The 20,989-nt window shown below is 44.6% G+C and overlaps 1 protein-coding gene across 6 annotated transcripts in view; it reads left to right on the top strand.

Annotated features, from left to right (window-relative positions):
• Window positions 1–20,989, top strand: part of IDNK (IDNK gluconokinase) — a 255,278-nt gene that overhangs the window by 107,399 nt on the left and 126,890 nt on the right. For 4 of the 6 annotated variants that reach the window (XM_069229949.1, XM_069229933.1, XM_069229958.1 and 1 more), the window contains exon 4: window positions 3,674–3,736. The exons of the other annotated variants lie outside the window; for them this stretch is intronic. In XM_069229949.1, the coding sequence (XP_069086050.1) occupies window positions 3,674–3,736 (63 nt within the window). The remainder of the gene's footprint in view (window positions 1–3,673; window positions 3,737–20,989) is intronic. 6 annotated transcript variants of the gene reach the window in all.

The raw sequence follows: 20,989 nt of genomic DNA, 5'->3' as shown, positions 1-20,989 counted from the left end.
ATGGGCACTATTACTAACATACACAACTCCAACCTCACCCTCTGCGGGGAAAACAATCTAACATGGAGTCGACGCCCATGCGCAATGGAACCAAAGTAGGAGGAGTCCCTCGGTCTCGTGACTCGAAAAGAATTCTTCGAAGAAAAACAACTTGTAACACTCCGACCCAACACCAGACGGCGGACTATGCACAGCATGTGAATCTGCAGCGACTAATGCCACGAACAGATGTACACTGGGTAAGTGACATTTTCCTACGCATACAAACTATTGTCAATTCAATGATGTTAACCAAGCAGCCCTGTCCATCATTTTACAGATCTGGATTCACACATATTAGGCTGTTAGAAAATTTAGATTTTTCAGTTGTGGCAGGAGGGCAGTTGTGGCAATCCTTTCTGATAGGTGAGCAATGACAGGACCACACAGAGTGTCAAAGTGCACCCTTGGCTGACCTAACCAAACTTGTCAACTAAAGATCGGAATCCTTCTTTCCCTACCCAGCCAAAGCCTTGGGAAAAGCCATCAACTAGCGCCTCTCTGAACACCTTGCCAAAAACCATCTTCTTGAGAAGACACAATCAGGTTTGAGACCTAACCACAGCCCAGAAGCTTTCTTCATAGCAGCAATCCTCAACAGGAGGCTATCCCCAACCCTCATCCATCTAGACCTATCAGCAGCCTTCAACACTGTCTCCTTTCTCATCCTAATCCAATGACTCCACGAAGCAGGCATCCACAAATTCGCCCTCAAATGGATCTGCTCCTTTCGCACTGGAAGAACCCAGTCTGTCAACATGCCTCATGTAAGCCTCTGAAACACAAGCTCTTATTTGCTGAGTCCCACAGGACTCCTCGGTCAGCCCAAAACTCTTCAACATCTACATGACCCCATTGGTTGTCATCATACAAGCTCACAACATAAACATCCTCACTTACATCAATGACTCGCAACTGATATTGTCTCTCTTAGACAAAACACCTAACACCAGGGACAAGTTCACCTCATGGATAAACGAAGTAGCCACTTGAATAAAATCAAATTCCCTCAAATTGTTCTCAGACAAGTCTGAGGTGTTAGTCTTCGGGAAGAACTCCTCACTATGGGACGCCACTTGCTGGCTCACAGACCTTGCTCTCACACTCATGCCATGCTCGCAAGTGAAAAACCTCCTCATTATCATAGAAAACGAACTGCACATGACACCCAAGTCAACACAGTGGTCTCTACTTCAACACAGTAAAAAAGCTGAAGAAAAACATCAAGTGGCTACCAGACCACACCAGGAAAATGATCACTCAAGCCCTTGTCACCGCAGACTAGACTATGGAAAAACCTTGTATACACGGATGACAAACCAGCTCACAAGAAGACTGCAGACTGTCCAAAATGCAGCAGCCAGACTAGTCCTCAACCTCCCATGCCAAGCTCGCACCTCACTATAGGTAACTCCACTGGCTCCACATTTTCCCACTTTAAACTCCTTACTCACACCGCCGACAAGGCTCTCAACAACACTAGTCCTGTCTACCTGACCTGCAACATTCTCCTCCACCAACCTTCAAAACACCTCAACTCTGCCTATCTCTCATTAGCACACACCTCATGCATACACAAAAGCAGAGCAGGGTGCCTGCCTTTGCACACCTGTCCCCTAAAGCCTGGAACAACTTCCCGCAGCACCTCAGACCATCCTCCTTTCTTCTTCGCATTCGCAGGAAGCTGAAGACCTGGCGTTTTGAGTAAGCCCCCAGGGCTAACCACTCACACACATGCTACACAGACCCTGAACACCCTTAGAGTGGTTAGCATAATATAAAAGAACATTAACATAACAACAACGTTTACCTTTCTTTCCCTCATCTTTGTAGACATTTTCTCAATAGCTATGAGGTTCCATATTCCTTCCTTTTTTGACCCTTTGATCTTTCAAATGATCACACTTAAATGTAAGTATTGTGATTTAGCTGCGAAGCAGATAACCTAGAAATTCAAATATGTATGATTAATTTCAGTTTTAGTTTTCCCATGCACATTCAAATGAAAGAAGCATTTACAAAGAGTCTGGTATGTGGCATGTGTGTTTAACAAGGTAAAGTTTTAAGCATTTTATAATGAATATGTTACCCAAACAAACAGTGCTCATTTTTGGAATCACAGTTAATGGATTGGAAGTTGTATTATGAGGTTCACATATCACTTAAAAAATAAACTTCAAACCTACCCAGGTATGTGTAGTCATACAGTCTTAAGTCATTTTTCTTTTCAGCTCTTTAGTGTCACCTATGAAAGAAAAAACATACTTATTTCTATTTGGAACAATTATGTGCCGCTCTTACCAATGTTGGTTTAATGTCCTGTTCTTTATACACCTGGTATATATGCAGGCTCAGATTTACTAATAAGTAATGCAGTGCAACACAGCACAGTTAAAGCTGCTGTGTTGCGATGTGTGAAAGGGAGAGAGCAGAACAGTGCCATATCGTCTTTAATATATGTTGTTGCTTTCTTCTCTCTCTTCTCTGGCACACTTTTGGCTGCCATGTGCCAACAGAGACGCTTGCACCATGTGCACTAGTGTGTGTGTGTGTTCTGTAAGAAATACTTTTTTTGTACTAGATTGGGGCTTGTCAAAACCCATCAGAGCTTGCATGTGAACACTCATGCACCACCTGTGGAAGACCCCTTGACGCTGTGCAGCGCAAAGCAGCACATTATGCAACTTTGTGTTGCTTTTAGAAACTATCCAGCTTAAATCTTGATTTGCGTTGGATAGTAAATACCAACATAACACTTTGCATCAAGTTTTCATTACAAAAGTAACACAAACCTGATGTAAGTTTTAGTGAATCTAGGCCACAGTCTCATTGTTCCTGATTGTCCAGCTTCCTCTGACAGACAGACCAGAATAACTGTCCCTCTTTTACATACCTGTAACTGATCGTCATGCCCTCCGGGGTTCTGGAGTCCAGGGGACCTAATAACATTTGGATCATAGCCATCAGACTGCCAGGTCTCCCGTCATCCTGTCACCTTGCCTGAACACCTCAATATGTATCTCCTCTCCTAGTGACCTCTCTATCGCATCTTTTCCTGTGCTTGATTTGTTGGGCCTCAAGGATGTAGCCGGCATGTTGCAATTTGGAGTTTTGCTAGGACAGTCCCTAATGCCATAAATCTACCTTCTGTTCTGTTGTTTTGGGGTTTGGGAATTTGGTTAATTTTCAGTTTTTGCAGGCTGCCAATTAAAGGGTGTACTCCGGTCATGACTTCAACCCTGCATCCTACAAATACTCTCAATACAAATACTATAGCAACACTATAGCAAGTTATTAGGAGCCTCAGCACATCTCAGAAAGATGATGATGACACCAGGTAGATTTTTGGTTTTAGTAGATTCAGGTATGCCCTATTCATGTAGTTAAACTAGTTTAAATCTGGCATTGCTCGAATCTGAGCACGCCACTTCCGATATCTGTTTACGGTACCAGGCAACCAGCTTCTCAGTGTCGCTTTGTGGGCTCTCTAATTCATGATTTATTTGCTATCAGCCTTTTGAATAGGTTGTATATTAATCCAAGCCCTGTCCCATTTTCAGGAATCTGACCAACGTTTTACTTGTTATGAGGTCACCAAATAATTTGTCCAGACTTTCCTTCCTGTCTGCCACAGTTCAGCATATTGTATGATTTGCCTGCAGCTGGCGTCTTTGAATGTGATGAAGGTGTTTTACAGGTATAAATCCCATAAATTATTGCATGAGGGTGTTTGTAGTAAATAAAATGTAAACAGCAGTATTCAGATAGGTAATTTATGTCTTAAGCTACATTTGTAAGTTTACTCTTACACATTTGAGTAACGTTGCCACTTTGGGCTATTCAGAAAATTTATTTTGTTCCACTTTTCAAATAAATACGTGAAACAAATTTCCGTTAATTGTTAACATGTACATAATGTATTCTAACATTCAATAATATTTTTAATTTCCCCAATACTTTATCATAGGCAAATTGATCCTATGAATGTAGAGTCTCCCTAGGGTAATGTTTAAGGAACAGTAAAACAAAGTTTATTTATGTAGAACAAAATTGAAAAATATTTGTATGTTCAGAATAATGAAAAGTAACTTTATATACTTAAGTGTAAATGTAGAGCAAAATAAAAAGATTATATAGCATTATTACCTCAATTTTGAATTACATCTTTAATTAGTTTAAATATATCAAATAAAGAAACTCTGAAGGTTAAATTAAAAAATAAATTCCCACCTAAGCTAAAAAAAATATTATGCATTAATAAGTACTAATAGTGGTAAATAGAATGAATTAAGTAATTTAGGGACGCAAAACTCTGCTGGCTGCTTGTCTGCACTGCCTGGAACTTCTCCCGTGGCTTTGCTGGGGTGGGGCTACATCCCCAAGCACACCGTGTGCCAGAGAAGGGTCCAGCTGCTCAAGATGCGCTGTAAAAGAGCTTGCTAGTTCCCGCGGCGCGGGACACTCACGGGACGCGCACAGGCAAAGACCAGGCGCTGGACCAACTCTCTTGGCTCTTTGGCTTTGCACCCTTCTCTGCCTGGAATATCTAACTGCCCGCCCCTGTTCAGGTACTCTGTGATGAATGGTATTGTATTATTACTTTTTCCTCTGGCTTTCCTACTTTCTGAGGATCTTTTTGGGGTTATTATGAGCAAGAGGAAGGTTCCTCCTGGGTCATCTATGCTTCCTCAGTTGACTTTGTGCACTACAATAGATAGTTTCTTGACACAGACAGTGAATCTTGCCTCTAACGAAATTAAAATGGCAGAGCACCGCCTTTCACTTACGACTGAGGACCTGTAATCACTACCTATCCCCGTGCCAACTCGTTGACCTCCTCTTATAGCTATGAGCTATGGCCCTTCCTGTTGCCTTGCCACTTTCAACCGTGCTGGATAGAGATAAAGATAATGGCCTTGTCTGTGTTGGGCCAGATGATGGGGTCGAGCAAAATGTTGGATCTGTGATAAATGCTTGTTTGCCTGACCCAGACCCAGGGCAGTCAGTAAAACGTAGGAGAAAGGCTCAAAAACCAAAGTTACTGGAGCCTAAAGTTAAAACTGGGGCACACAGGATGGATGACTTAGGCATTATGTCTTCCCCGACTATTGCTCTTTGGGATAGTCTGATTGTGTGCTTAAGCAAACTGTTGGATGCTAAACTGAGCCTGGTCTGTGACCGACTTGCTGCCATTGAGCCAAATCTGAGCAAGATGTCTAAAATCCTGGAGGCAGGGTCTGTTTGCCCCCAGAAGCCACAGATACTCCCAACTCCTGGATTGAATCTTTTGATCAGTTCTGCAATTCCTGCATGCAGCAACCAGTATGTAATGAAAATATAAGGAGCAGAGGTGATACCTACAACCAGTCCATGACTATTGCCCCAGAAATAGCCTTGACTACACCACCTCAGGTGGAAGGCCTCAAGCCGTTTTAGCTGTTGCTGCCAAGCAGGGGTAAAAAAATACCCAATTTTGGAATCTCTCCCTGTGATTGACCTCCCCCCAGCCTCACGCCCGCAAGTAATTGTATTAGCTAATATCCCTAGTGTGTTGGACAGTCCACCCTAATCTAAAGGGGCTCTCAAGAACAAATACATTTATTAGCTAAACAGTAATATGCGTGGCCAATGGGACTTTCATAATGAATTTTTTTTTGTGCGATCGGTGGGAGGCATCGGACGAACAGGGAAGTATTTTCCTGGTGATATAATAATCATTAACGTCCGCAGTCCTGCGGGTTGCAGGCGAAGTCTTGGTGCTAGCTAGAGCTGGCATTATTAAATCAAGTACAATCAAGATCTTGCCTTTGGGATTTTTTTTAAACAGGAATTTGGACCCAGTTTCTCCAAGGTGTGGTGGAGCTCCAGTTTTTACTCAGTCATTTTATAGGGAGAGTGTTTGTGCACCTGAGGTTGCGGTTTGTGGGGCACAACCCACACGTTTTACAGCCCTTCTGTCTGTGTGATCACTCTCCTGGTGGTTGTAACCTTGGGCTTATCGAATGCAGGACCTGATGTTGAATCCCCCGTGTTGACCTTTGATGATTCAAAGGTGGAGGTGTGTGGAGCTGTTATGAACAAGAATAATTTTAATATTAATTTTCTCAGTTGAAATGTTGCTGGCTTAGACTCAAAAATCCAAACTGTGGGTTGGCAATCCTGCATCAAAGATTACGATATTGTGTTTATGCAGGAAACATGGGATGTGAATGAGATTGTCTTTGATGGGTTTACATGTTTTAATCTTCCTGCCCTGTCCTCTCCTGTGGGTCGCACCAAAGAGGGTTTGGCAGACTGGTTTAAGATTGACATTGGTTGCACAATCCTCACTGTTGCGTCTGAATGGACGTGGTACAGGCCTTTAACCTTTGTTGGGGAAGTAAATTTTGCTTTTATGTGGTGACTTTTTATAAATGATTTTACAACAAAGTGCAACTTAAATTTCCAGGCACTGTTTTCATTGGTTGCTTCTCTAGCCAAGAAGGAGTCACAGGCCGGTAGACCATTTAGCCTCCTTCTGGCAGGCGACTCTAATGCCATCTTTGGTTCCCTGTCTCCCTTTTAGCCATTAATATTTGACCCTCTTATCTTGGATGTAGACCTTAATGCTATGGATGCCAGGGGACGCCAACTGTATTAGTTTCTGATGACACATGATCTAGAAAACGTGGTTTCTACCTCTGTCACATCAGTAATACCAACTTTCTCTGGGAGAGGATATGGGTCCACTATAGGTTATATATTTACTTCACATAGTTTGTACCCAATAATTACGGGGGAGAGGTGCTCCCATTAGTGTATAGCAACCAGAACCCCCTAGTATTACAGTTTTCTGTTCCCCCGAAGCATCGATATCCAAATGTAGGGATTAGTGAGGTGTTAATCACCAAGGATGCTGGGCGCAGGCTGGTCTGCCGCCATGCTGACATGAAGCTAGTTATGAACAACATAGTCAATAGCTTCATGGGTTTGGTGAACTCTTGTGCTTTGGTTGCCCAAGAACCCAATGTGGTCCTCAGCTGTTTTGCGGAACATATGCTTCATGTAAAAGGCATTCTGACCCGACCTGTGGATAGGGCTCCCCCTTTGGTAAATCATAGTTTGACAAAGATTATAGGGCAGCAAATGACAGTATGTGCAGGGCCATAAAGCAAATCCCTAGAGATCAGAGCTTATTTTCAACCAGTATAAAGTCTTTTGCTTTGGCACTGAGAAATAGGAAGTTGGCCATTAAGGATGAGAAGTGGGAGGCTTTTGTGTTTGCCAGTCAGAACAAAGACTCCAAGGCATTCTGGAAGGCGGTTTGGGGAGGCCTACCACCAGTCTTGCCCCCTGATAAAGTTATCATTCATATCCCCACTGAGGTTTAGATTGAGCACTTTTCTGCTGTACTAGGGGTTGATTGACGGATTTTCATACAATGGACTTTCTTTTGGGTAAGAGGAAGTCCTTAAAGCCATCAATGACAGTCCATGCAAAAAGGCACAGGATCTGGACGAGGTCCCTATGGATTTTTGTTTAAAGAGGATCCTGGGTTTTGGATCCCCTTGCTTACTAGTGTTTTTAAATCAGCTTGTCGGGAGGGCATTCTGCTTTCTTGGCATTGTCGTACCTATCTTTAAAAAGTGTAATGGACAAGACCCAAGGCGCTATCGTCTGATATCCCTGCTCAATTCCACAACCAAAATAATTGGCAGAGTCATATTGCTACATCTTGTTTCCTGGTATTATCCTCTGTCTGGTGCAATACTGTTTTAGGAAGGCCCTTGGGACAATGTAACAGTGCCTTAATTTACATCGTATCATTGCCAAATATAAATACTCAAAGGGCACTCCCATCCATTTTGAATTCATGGATTTATCAAGTGCATTTGATTTTATCAACAGGCCTAAACCATGGCCTATTTTTGTGTCCATGGGCCTCGCTCTGGTTTCCTTGAGACTCCTTCCACCAGGATCTCTTGGCCTGAGTCAGATATGGGAAAGCTGGGAAAGCTGGTGAGTGTACTGCACCTTTTAAAGTCAATCGTGGAGTACACCAAGATTGTGTACAAGTCCCTATACTCTTTTTACTTTATATGAATGATGTGGAGAGCACTTTGGTGTCTGCCGGGGCTAGCGTACTGTATGTTGAGAAATAAGCTGTGCCTGCATTATTACACATTGACGACTCCGTACATCTTGCTAGAACAGCTAAAAGCCTGAATAATTTGATATCCAGCTTTGTGGCATTTACGAAGCAGTTTGATTTGGAGACTAACTTTTAAAAAAAAATTATAATGGCCCTAGAAACACTAAAGCACGTACCCTAAGACTAGAGGGGAAAAATTGGATAAGGTGAGCTCTTTTTCATACCTTGGATTGGAATTTGATGATGCTTGTACCTGGTATGCGTGTCTTAGAAACAGATTGACCCGTGCCTCTTTCGCTGTTGGTACCATCCCGATTTTGATGTATGTTATGGGGCTACAGAAATGTTGGGCCTATCCAAACAGAAGAAAATAGATTCTGCCAAGGCCTGCTGGTAGCTCCTCCTTCGACCCCTCATTTCGCTCTGCATCAAGAACTAGGCATAGAGTATCATCAATATCTCATTAATGGAGCCCCCTTGGTCCCTCTGGTTCTTGATTTGGACAAACATGGAAGCAGAGCTTAATTGAGCTGTTATTAGAGATTGTCTTCTATGCGATCTTCTATGCGATCTCGGGCTGAACATCTCGTGGCTAAAGTATGTGAGACACCACTTTGGCCTTGGGCTGTGCATATTTGTTTGAGAACCCAGATACCAATACTAAAAAAGATGGAACCTAGGTTCGGGATTTTCTAAGCATAAGCTGGCCTCCTGGGAGGCTGCAGAGGTGGTGAAGCTAGCTGTTAGAGACCACTGTTTGATTCAGATGGTTACAGGAATTGCTTCTTATTTACTTTTTGTGCAGATTGTGTATGAAAGTATGTTACTGACTCGATTTAGATTAGGGACGATACGCTGGGTTTTATGTTTCCCACTAGGGTAATACTCTTCTGTTGACAAATCTATTTGACCATACCATTAACAGTCAACTCAGGTCCTATTGCACTTTGTTTTCTTCCGTCATTTTTATCTTCCTTAATCTAGATCTTTATTGCCACTTCTGCGTAGGCAGACGTTTACAAATTATAAAGCTCTTGTACTATTTTTACAGCAACTTAATGACTATGACACTTGTTATGCAGATGAATGCTTTTTGAGAAGTATTTGACGCCAGAGGAAGAATGGTATTTTAACTAATGGTCGTTCATTCTAACTGCACGTTATGCCTTGGTCTTTGTAGCCCCTCATATAAATTTAACAATGTGATTTTGTTTGTTATGTTTTATTGGTGAAATTCTTAGGCAAGGTATTATATTTTTGGTTAGCGTTTTTTAGCATATTTTAAATATTTTACATATTTATTGAATTATTTTAAAATACGTATTTTGTAGTGTGTTTATCTTTTATGGTCAACCTTGGTATGATTGAATAAATATTTATGATGATGAAGTAATTTGTTATATTTTAATAAAAGGTAATGTTAAATTCATTCATAAACCCTGAAAAGGTTGTTGAAATACTTTATGATTATATAATAAATGATGTATGTGTATTCTTAATCTTATATTTACAACTAGGTAAAATAATTTATTTAAACATTATTTTATTTTAAGTCCCGGTCATCCTTATTTTCTATGCGAAACCTATGATTGGCCAGGTGTTGTGCTGGACTTACTTCAGCTATGAGCTTTAGCAATTTTGTGTCCCTTTGTAACTGTTGTAACTTTAGAAGTGCAGTTTGTGAACATAAGTGGGCCTACTCTTTTTTTGGTGGGTGCAGATCCCTCCTTAAGTCCCTCCTTACTACTCTCCAAACCCTTTCTATTTAGTAGTAAGGATGCCTTTTTCTCCCCGACACTCCCTTGTTCCCTCCTACATTTACCATTAAGTAGTAAACTTATATGTATAAGGTTCTCTCCATAGAAAAATGATAAGAGATGTGGAGGTGGAGATTTACACTTTTAAGTTTGAGAAAGTATTTTGAAATACTTTAGTAATATTATTGTAGTACTACTAAAAGTACTACAAAATGCAGTTTGGGAAATAGGCATCAAAGAGTTTAACTTTTGAAGCTAGGGTGCCATTCCCCAAGTGAAATCTGGAATAGAGCTGCTGGTCTCATTGTTACCGAGCTAGAAACCTAAGGGTAGTATCACACTTATATATGTCCCTCATGCACTTGACACTAACCGTTTTCTCACTCACTTACATACTGCAAAACGTTCTAGGTTGAAAGATTATTGTGTGTTTTGCGCTCACAGAGTAAAATGTGTTTCTCCTCTTTTAATAATTTTCCAGAAGTAAAGGTTGAGTCATTGGGCAGTGATTGCTCTCTGTGGTGTGGTACCTGAGTATTATTGTCAGGATGTCATATGTCATACAATTTGTGCCCTTAATATAATAAAAATATTGCCTCATTAGAGTTTATAATAGAACATCTACTCCCAATGTTTTTATAAACTATGTTTAAGACACATTTTTTATATCTGACAATATTTATGAGATATATTCTGACATGCAACCCTTTCTACAAGAACATTTTAGGCCACCTAAATCACTGTTTAAATACTTCTACTCCAACAATGTGACCTAGAGATCCAAGCTTTCTTCCATCCCTGGAAACCAAGGCCAGACATGTCCTTATGTGCCCAGAACTCTCTGTTAAACCCCTTGCTGCAGAATGCAGATTAGTAGCTATCCAACTTATCTACAAGACTTAGCCTTAAAAGAAAATTCGTGACTCAAGTGCTGAGACAGTTACTCTGACCATTTGCAAAGGCCAGAAAAGACTCCACACTTTGAAACCCTTGTAACAAGTTTATCCCCTGTGGCTTGCAAAAGAGACAGGAAGGGTCTATGCGTTTTCAAACATTGGCATAGTCTACCCAGTCACATAAAATCCCTGAAAATCATCATCTGCTTTATGAAGGCCATCAAACAACCAAATAGACACTAATATGTGTAAATGTGTGTCATCCAGGTAACATATAATCATAAATGCATCAATACAATGCAGCAACAACAAAGTGATGCGAGACAGGAGAATAAATCCTACATTTCTCCTTTTCCTGCATACCATCGGTTGCTGTGGATGCGCTGGGCAGCACGAATTGAGGTCCTGATGCACAGGATGTAGAACTGGGCCTTCTGCGGTTCAGAGACAGCAATGTAGAGGAAGGAGATGGGAAGAGTGGGTGGATGCCGCCTATCAGCCTGTGGAGGAGCATCTGCCTTGTGAGGGGTGGCCGGCTGTGCTGACAGCAGGTGGACGCTGGAAGGCCTCCCTGCTGCACACAGAGGCAGAAGAGAGGGCCCGGCGGTGGTGAGAGCTGCTGCGCTGAGTGCGGAACGCTCAGGCACTCTTAATAACACAGCAGCTCGCGTTGCGGCAGAGAAGAGGGGCGCGCCTGACCAGACGAGGGCCCTGAAGATTGGGAGATACCCAGTCGAGGCAAAGCTCCCCCGAGGCCGTGGATCTGGGCGCTATGGGGACCCATGATCCGGAGTGAGCTCCCGGGGGACTCAATGGAACATAACACGCAGAGCGGTATCTGCCCTTTCCTGCGGCCCTGCTACAAAGGCGACCCGGGTGGAACATCCTCTCAAGGAATAAAGAGAGACTTCGGCCTAAATTGACGATACCTGCTGGAGGGAGGAGCACTTGTGGGATACGCTGAGTGAGTTGCAAATGGACCTGGGTTGTGAAGCATGGTGGGAAGACCCTTAGGAAGGTGCTCAGCTCTGGGGCTGGTGAGCTGAAGGAGGATATGAACTAGCGCCGAGGGGACCCACCTAGCCCCGGGTCCTGGCTGAGCATTGCTGTGGCACTAGGAAGGTGAGCATCCTGGGTGTGTGCAAAGGAACACTGTCACATTAGATCTTAGGGGATGTGATGGCCATGGGCCGCCAGAAAGGAGGGAAGGAGCACTAATGAGGCTGCCCTCATCTGCCCCTACAATCAGGCGTGCTGTTGGACACTTTTACGCTGGACACGAAGCTCTACAGGGCAAAGTTCCTCCAGGAGTGTGAGACTGCTGATCCTAAATCTCGCCCTACCCGAGGTGTGACCGGCTGAACTGGAAGACTGCCGCTATGGGTAAAACTGATCACAAGCAAGCAAAACTCACATTTGAAGGCAGGAGAAATCCAGCCTTGCCAGTAGAGTATCCTTGGATGTGACCACAGCGGATTCACTTCCAGAGGAGGATGAGTAATTCTCGTCCATTAAAGCTATGTTCCTGGACGTTGCGCAGAGTCTTGCTGGCATAGATACTAAGTTGGATCATCTCACAGACCGCATGGATCGGTTAAAGGACAGAGTAGGTGATCATGGCACCCCGATTGATCAAGTGGAGACCCCCACTTCTGATTTAGAGGATGGGCACCATATATCTGATGAGAGACTTCTTCAGATAGAGCGTGTGCTCGAGGTGATCCGCAATAAAAATGAGGATGTTGAGTCTCGCTTCAGACGAAATAACCTCCGAATCCTAGGTTTCTCTGAATCCACAGGCATGGGTTGTATAGAGGACTATGTGGAGGACGTGTTGAGGTCGCTTTTTGCTGGCACACTGTCCTCGGTGATGGTGGTGTAGCGGGCACATAAATCTCTGGGCCTACGGCCTCCACCGGGGACTACGGCCCGACCTATTATAGTGCACCTACAAAACTATAGACACCGGGATACAGTTCTCCGCTTGGCCAGAGAGCACAGCCCATTAGTCTACAACAACAACACGCTTACAATTTTTCCAGATTACACCCCTGGAGTTCAGGGAGCGCGCAGGTCCTTTTTGCCAGTGAAACGCTTGTTGAATCAAACCGTCGACAAGTTTTTCCTAATCTACCTGGCAAAATTAAGGATCCAACACAATGGAAAGCTGTATTTCTTCACAGATCGTAAGCAGGCTACAAAATTTGTAAAAAACTATCCCCTGGAAAACTGAATTGGCTTCTCCTTAGGGTGACGTGGAACACGGTCCACCTAAGTGACAATGATTCATTGAACACAAACTGTATGGGTCATTTACTGTATAGCTGATTTGCCCCATCTCTGAACAGTTCTGCATTATGACTGGAGACATTGATGGTTCAAATTTATATATTTTTCTTGTCTCCTGTCCACCCTTTCCTATGTCAGGTAGGGACTTCTGGCATCTCTGGCACCCCCAAGGATGAGTCCATGGTTACTGATGGGGCCTCAGTTATTGGGGCTCATTGTGGGAATTATTTGGGTGGGTGTAGAATGTCTTACCCAACTGAGGGACAGACGTGGGTGGTGAGTGGTGGGTGGTATACAGGATGTTACACACCAAGTTCAATGTGGTTGAGTTATAATTGTCCCCTTCCTTTCCCTCTCCTTCACTCCTGCATATAAGGCGACTGCTGGGAGGAGGCGGTGCAAATGTATGAATTGAGTGATTTCTTATACTGCCTCAAAACATGAATACAAAGTTGAACTGCTTGTCTTGGGGTATAAAGGGGCTAAATGATAGGAGCAAAAATGCACTTGACGTCAGCATATCTTCGCTTACATGACATTGATATTTGTATGCTACAGGAGGTCCACTTGAAAGCGGAGTCTAAGTCGTGGCTGCGTGCCGGGTGGATGGGTGAGTGCCACATAGTTGTGTATTCATGCTACTCTTGTGGTGTGGTGATCATTATCCTTAAGGGGCTGTCATGGCATACTAGGGCTGTGATATGCAACCTGGAGGGGCATTATGTTTTGATCTCAGGAGTGCTTTTTGATCAGCCATTCTGGCTGTTGTCAGTATGTGGCCCTAATGTGGACAACCCAGAGTTTTTTGCAGAGATGTGGGGATTGGTGGGTACGATGGGCAATAGGACGATCTTATGGGGGGGCAACTTCAATGTGGCGCTGAATCCAGCAGTGGAACATAGTGGCTGTGCACGACCACAGCATCCTGCTGCTGTAAAGGGTTTGACCCATATTATGAATGAGAATGACCTAGTTGATATTTTGGGCGCTAGGCATGGCACGTGTATGGAAGGCACTTGTGTAATATCTGGTCCCATATTGACTTGTGGCTTGGTACTAGAGATGTGGCTCTCTAGACGGCTGACGTTTGCCGCGGATATTATCAGACTAGTCTCCAGTGTTTCTAGAGTTGTGGATTCCGGGAACGTAAGTAGAACCTTTACATAGCGGCATCCCCTAAGCGTGTTGCATGATCAGGTTTTCAGAAGGGAGGTGTGTGAGGCTATTGCTGATTTATTTTCCCTCAACAAGGGATCGGTGTCCTCTCCTAGTACTCTCTGGGAAGCTTTTAAGGTGGTCATCCATGGTATATGCATACACGAGTTGACGGAGCTGGAGGGTCAGCTTACATGGCTGGAAAGTCACATTTACAAGTCACTAGATAGTTCCTTCCTTGCGGAGGCCAGGTCAAGATGTTGCAGTATAATGAGGCAGCGCATCGTGAAGTCTGTTTCCTGGGGAAGGAGGTGACTGCAAGGTGATATGGAGAGGGAGAACCGCAGGTAAAGAACTTGCCTCATTGCTGCATAAGCCTTGGGCTAGTGACGATAAAGTAGAGCTCAAAGACGAGGGGGAGTGGCAAACGTGGGGACAGATGAGGTTCAAATGCATTATGAAGGACTTTTACTCCCCTTTGTACTCTGTGGCGAATGATCCAGAGCCAGAGGGTTACATTGCCTATTTTGATACGATCAGTCTTCTCTAGCTGGGGAATGGACACAGGCATTATTTGGACTCCCCAATCTCGGAGGAACATGTAATCCGGGTGTTTTGTGGCCTCCCAAGCAACAAGTTGCAAGGTCTAGACGGGTTTACAGTAGCCTTCTACAAGGAAAATGCAGGAATGCTAGTGCTGCATTTACTTGAAATGTTTACTGAATCCCTGAAAGATGACACTCTTCCCCCCTCGCTTCGAGAGACACTTATTGTCACTAGATTAAAGCCTGGCAAAGACCCTGGCGTTTGTGATTCCTGCCGCCCGCTGTCCCTAAACAATGTGGATAATGCGAATCTGGTGAAGTTGATTGCGTCCAGATTACAGCCTCTACTCCCTACCATTGTGCTGCCGGACCAGTCGGGGTTCGTACCTGGTCATTCAATCGCGTTTAATCTATGCACTTTCTTTGCAGTATCCCAGGCAATGGACCTGGAAGAGCAGGCTGCAGCGATTTTTCCAGATGCCACTAAGGCATTTGATTCCCTCATGTGGTACTTTTTCTTCATGCTGCTTGCCCGGTTGGGGGATAAGCCCTAAATTTATACAACTGATTTGATTACTTCATTTACATCCAAATGCGAGATTGAGAATTAATGGATGTATAATTGAGCCCGTCAGGGCTGCCCCCCTTTTGCCGCTGCTCTTTGCAGTGGCATTGGAGCCACTGACCGTGAGATTGAGGAAGCATCACAATAACAGGGGGCTGTCCTTCCAGAGCAGCCCATATTGGTGTCGATGTATGCTGATGATGTCACCTTGTATGTGCGGGACCCATATAATAATCTGGAGCCATATAATAATCTGGACCCTATTATACAAGAGTTCATAAGGCTCGGGTGGCTCTCGGGCATTACAGTAAATTAGGCAAAGTGGGTTGTCCTTCCACTGATGGACACCACGGCCCCATACGCCATGAGGTGCCCACTTCGTTGGCCGACGGAGCCAGTGCGCTATCTAGGGATCTGGCGGTGCAGGGACGTGAATGATTTATGGACTAAAAACTATGGCAGAGCAATCTCCTGGCTGGAGGACAAGATCATGGCCTGGCGTTCTCTTTCCCTCTCACTCACGGGGTGGATCGCGATCATTAAGATGATGGTCCTGCCAAAATTTCTATATTTATTCATTAATATCCCCATGTCTCTCGCCTTCTGTTTTAAAAAGAGGCTCCGCTCGTTAATATCTCTGGTCTGGGCGGGTAGATAGCTCATAATCTCATGAGAAATTCTGACCCAGCATTTGCTCATTTCTGGACACATCCTATCCGATATCTGCCACATACCGCCCCCAAATCTGACTTTATTTGTCCCATGCACTCTCTAGGGCGGTATTCTTTCCCCCGCGTCAACCACGAGCACGTATTGACACGGTTGCATGTACAGGTTTGGCTTAGCGAGTGGCCTTTCACCAGACTGGGGCTTTAACTCTGTTCGCGCCTTCTATGCCACTTCTAGATCAGCTTGAGCTGCCGGTGACGGGGAGTGATGCGCGAAGACGTCTTTACAATATGAAGTTGACCACTATGGGCTCTCTGTACCCGGAGAGCCAATTTGTGACTCCTTCAGCAGTGCTTTGCGCACCCCACAGCACTGCATTATATTATTATACATATCTACAGATCCGAATGGCGGTTAGTGCATGGAGTTATGCATTTCCTTCTTCCTCCCCGATTTTTCAGGTGCTAGAGCTGCTTCACTCCGCCCCAACACCAAGGCGGTTAAATGCAACCATGCAGGGTTCTGCTCCTCTGCCAGGCCACACGCTAGGGCGCACTTGGAACAGGATATTGGCGTTCCCTTAACTGAAGACATCTGGAAATACTGCTGTGCACATCTGCGTGCCCTATCCCCAAATTATCAGCCATGCTTGATACACTTCAAGTTTATTAATCGATTATACTACACCCTGCTGTGGCTTTGTCACATGGGTTTGCGCCCGGACTCAGGCTGCCCCAGATGCACGAGGCGTGATGCAGACTTGTTACACTCCGTTTGGAGTTACATAGTGATTCAAGCCTTTTGGCAGGATGTGTTTGAAGTGATTGACGGAATGGTTGGATTAGTGCTCTTCCACACCCCGCTGCTTGCACTTTTAGGTTATGTTAAAGATATACAGCCGGATTATAGGAAGCTGGTGGGATTGCTACTCACCTTGGCGAAGCGCAGAGTTGCCATGTGTTGGGGGCGTGAGCGTAGCCCGCTTACAGTGGATTGGCTGAAGGATGCGACTTATTGTCAGGAACAATTGAGGATATACTGGGACTTAATGCCGGTGGATGTGCGACCTATTGACATATGCGCCCCTCTACAGGCATTTCTTCACACGCAGGTTGCACTGCCTGAATTCTAGTTGGTTATGAAATTTTGAACATTGTGGGATCTAGCTGGTCGGTCCTCCGCTCTCATGCAGAAGCTGCCCAGGATTCACACTATTAAGAATGATAAAGTGATTTGTGGGATTGTATGTCTTTCCCCCCTACGTTCACCTGTTTACAGTCCCTCACAGTCCAGGTGTTTTTTTGCGATATTGGCAGTCTCGTACTGCAATGTATAGATTGCTGGAAGTCATTATCAAGATATCTGATTTCTTGTACATTGTTTGCAGACGATACATCAACACGGGCAATACATGGGTGAACCAGGGGGTTCCAGTTGCTTCTGCTAAGTGTTGTACCTATTATGTTAAACCCAATCAAAAAATATTTTTTAAAAAAGCTGGATTGCAGCTCCTTGTTTTTCTTCCACCACTCCATTCTAGAAAAAGGTTTGCCTGATGTAAATCCGTACGGGCCCTGCTCCTCATGGGAACAATCCATACCAAACTGCCAGGTAAGGGCTCAGACAGAAGGGACCACATGCAACCTCAAACTGGTTTTGTCCTGCTCGTGGCTTGTTAGCAGGGTGTAGCTTGAGTCCTGTGGCACAGTGAGCACAGGGCCCATATCTGCATATACCCATCACATTTAACTGTCAGATGCTACAATAAGGTGATGGATAGAGTGCTTAAATCGATCTCAGCTAAAGCAACCGCTCGGGTTGCATTCCAGTCTGTTGTCTGAAGAGATCAAACTAGGATGAAACTGGTTTTGAGTTGCTTGTGTTCTGGTTCATAGAGGACCTGGCTTGGCATTTTGAGCTGGACTGTTCCTAGTGAAGCAGGATTAAGGCTGATTTGCATATGGCTGGTGTTTGAACCCCTTTAAGAGGGCCACAGGGCAAGCAGAGGTTACTGGGCCCAAACCATGGGGGTGGAGGCCTTTTACTCCTGATGATTCAGGGCCTGACCTACTATGGATTCTGAACACCTGGGCTAAGAACTCCCTTCAGCACTTGATTCTCAGGGTTACCTTGGTCCGGGCAGTCCAAGGCTGCCTCAGACTGGAGGTGTGGATACAAAGGAGTGAACACAGGCTCACAACTCATAATGTGTGCAGCAGTAGCAGTAAATCATTGTCCAGCTCAAATATTCACTTGTATGACAAACAAGAAGTATTTTATTTCTACTGCTAACAACATAAAGGAAAAATACGACATTCACACTCAACTACCCCATTCTACTGAGGTTAGGGCACTAGTGTTTCTTTAGGTGGTACCCTGGGCCCCACTCCCTCTTTGCTCTGAGAGATGGTGGTTACTTCCCATTCACTACAGGTAACCTACAGGGTAGGCCCTACTAGTAGTCGGAATCTAAAGAGTCCACTCTGGCTCTGTTTTAAAGTCAACAGTGTTCCAGCACCGCAACGCTAACTAGCAAGCAAGTTCCCCCAGGGTTGACTGGCCCAAACTCAGTCTTACTCTGCAGGCTTCCGGTTCAGGGAGGACCTGGCCTGGCAGTTCGGGCTGGACTGTTCCCATGAGGAACAGGGTCAAGACTGATTTGCATATGGCTGGGTCCGAACTGGGGTGGCATGGTGAGCAAAAGAACGATGGATTAAACCCAGATCTGTGACTGGGGGTGAGTGTTTGCATTGTCAGCACTCCGTCCATCATCCTTTTGTGTTACTGCATGACTCACCGGAACACATACGTCCCACACCTATATTTAATATGCACACACTGCACAGCACTACATCCTTCATCTATTGTACCATTCATAGGCACACATACGTCCAGCATATGCATTTACCATGCACTAATTGCACAGCAATAAACTCTTCATGTATTGTACCACCCACTCATAGGCATATATACGTCCAGCACATGCATTCAGCATGCACAGACTACACAGTACTGCATTATTGTACCTTTCACATGCACACATACACTCAGTGCAAATACACCACTCATGTGTTGCGAGGCATCCCTCAACAAACCAATGTAGGTCAAAGGTGAGTAAGCACACAGCGGTGAAACTTTAAATGAGCAGTTCGGCCTCACTAAAGTGACCCAGATTAAAAAAGGACCTCCTACTCATCAGTACACAGTACGGTGCCACCAGCGTGCTCATGCTGATTAACTCCTGGTGAAGACATAGCGCCTTCCACCACTGCGGCTGGCGCTTTGCGAGTCCCTCACAGTCCAACAAGAACACAATTCGCGAGACAGGCCTATGTCATGGTGCATATGCATGATCCGTGTTTGACTATGGCATAAAAAATCAGCATTAGGGATCCAGACATCAGTATAGTTGTGGCACTCAGGGTAGGGGTGCACATCCATTACCATGTGCAGCACTTTTCTGTCTCAACAGCTGGGTCTAATCTGAGGTGGCATTGTGGGCTAAACAGTGATGAACTGGGATGCAGAGGGAGTAGTGATCAGTGGCTAAGATTAACTTGAGCATCCAAACCCATCACTTCTTTGTTAACTTTTTTTAATGCAGCGCAGATCCTACAACATTTCATGTTAAAACAAAATTAAGCATCTGCATGTTCACTTATGCTGAACATACACATTGGTTTATCTGTCTTCTCACCTCCTTGTGTATGCCTGTCATCATACTATGTCATGGAATTGGGCAATCATGAAGCATGTCGCACAGTGAACTGCTATTGACCCAAGCCCTCGTCAGTAGCAGACTTGACTACGGCAACGCACTCTACACAGGCATCCCAACAAAAGACATCAAACGACTCCAGCGTATCCAAAATGCATCCGCCCGCCTGATCCTCGACATACCCCGCCGATGTCACATCTCCCCTCACCTGAAGGACCTCCACTGGCTCCCCGTGGACAAGAGGATCACCTTTAAACTCCTCACCCATGCTCACAAGGCTCTACACAACACCAGACCTACCTACCTCAACTCCAGACTCAACTTTTACGCCCCCACTCGTCAACTCCGCTCTGCCAATCTCGCCCTCGCCATCGTCCCCAGGATCCAGCGCAAGACCTCCGGCGGCAGATCCTTCTCCTTCCTCGCCCCAAGACCTGGAACTCTCTCCCCACCTCTCTACGCCAGACCCAGGACCTCCTCACCTTCAGGAGACTCCTCAAGACCTGGCTCTTCGACCGCTAACAGCTCACCCACCCCCCTGTCCCCCCCCCCCCCAAGCGCCTCGAAACCCTGACGGGTACATAGTGCGCTTTACAAATGAAATGAAATGATTGATTGATTGATTGATTGGATAAATGCAAACACTTGATTAATGTAATCTGTAATGGCCATGTTTTCTTGTCAGTGCTGAAACCTATAAACCAAAAGTTCCTGTGTCATAGCCGTGGTGAGGATCACTCTTGGCACTTGAAATTGTAGGTTTAAAAATTGTTGTATTTTGATGTATGATCACCTGCGCTCAGTATAATAGTAAACTTTGTGAACATGTTACTGATTCTGGAACTTTACAAAGCTGGGTATACATGTGTGTACTGCCTTCCATTGGGGAACACGTTTCTCTTCCAGAAGTTGGTGGACCACTTGCCACATTTTTCATTGATCCATTGACAGATTCAACTGAAAGCTGAACTTAAAGGTTTTCTTCAACAATTTTAGTGCATTGGTTGAGAATCACAACAAATTGACCAGCAGTGACAGTTAAGTTTGAACAGTACCTCCACTCTATGGACCAAGTGGTGCCAGAGGTAAGATGAAGGTTTCCCTTTGATTGTACTTTTGTAAAGGATGGCCTGGTACTTAACTTGTCAACCAGGTCAGAGAGTGTTTTGTGAGTGGAACTTTGAATGAGTCTGTTTTGCTTTTATTCACATAAATAAGGAGCTTT

The sequence above is a fragment of the Pleurodeles waltl genome, chromosome 1_1 (assembly GCF_031143425.1).
Source record: "Pleurodeles waltl isolate 20211129_DDA chromosome 1_1, aPleWal1.hap1.20221129, whole genome shotgun sequence".
Lineage (NCBI taxonomy): Eukaryota > Metazoa > Chordata > Amphibia > Caudata > Salamandridae > Pleurodeles > Pleurodeles waltl.
This window is presented reverse-complemented; position numbering and strand designations above follow the sequence as displayed.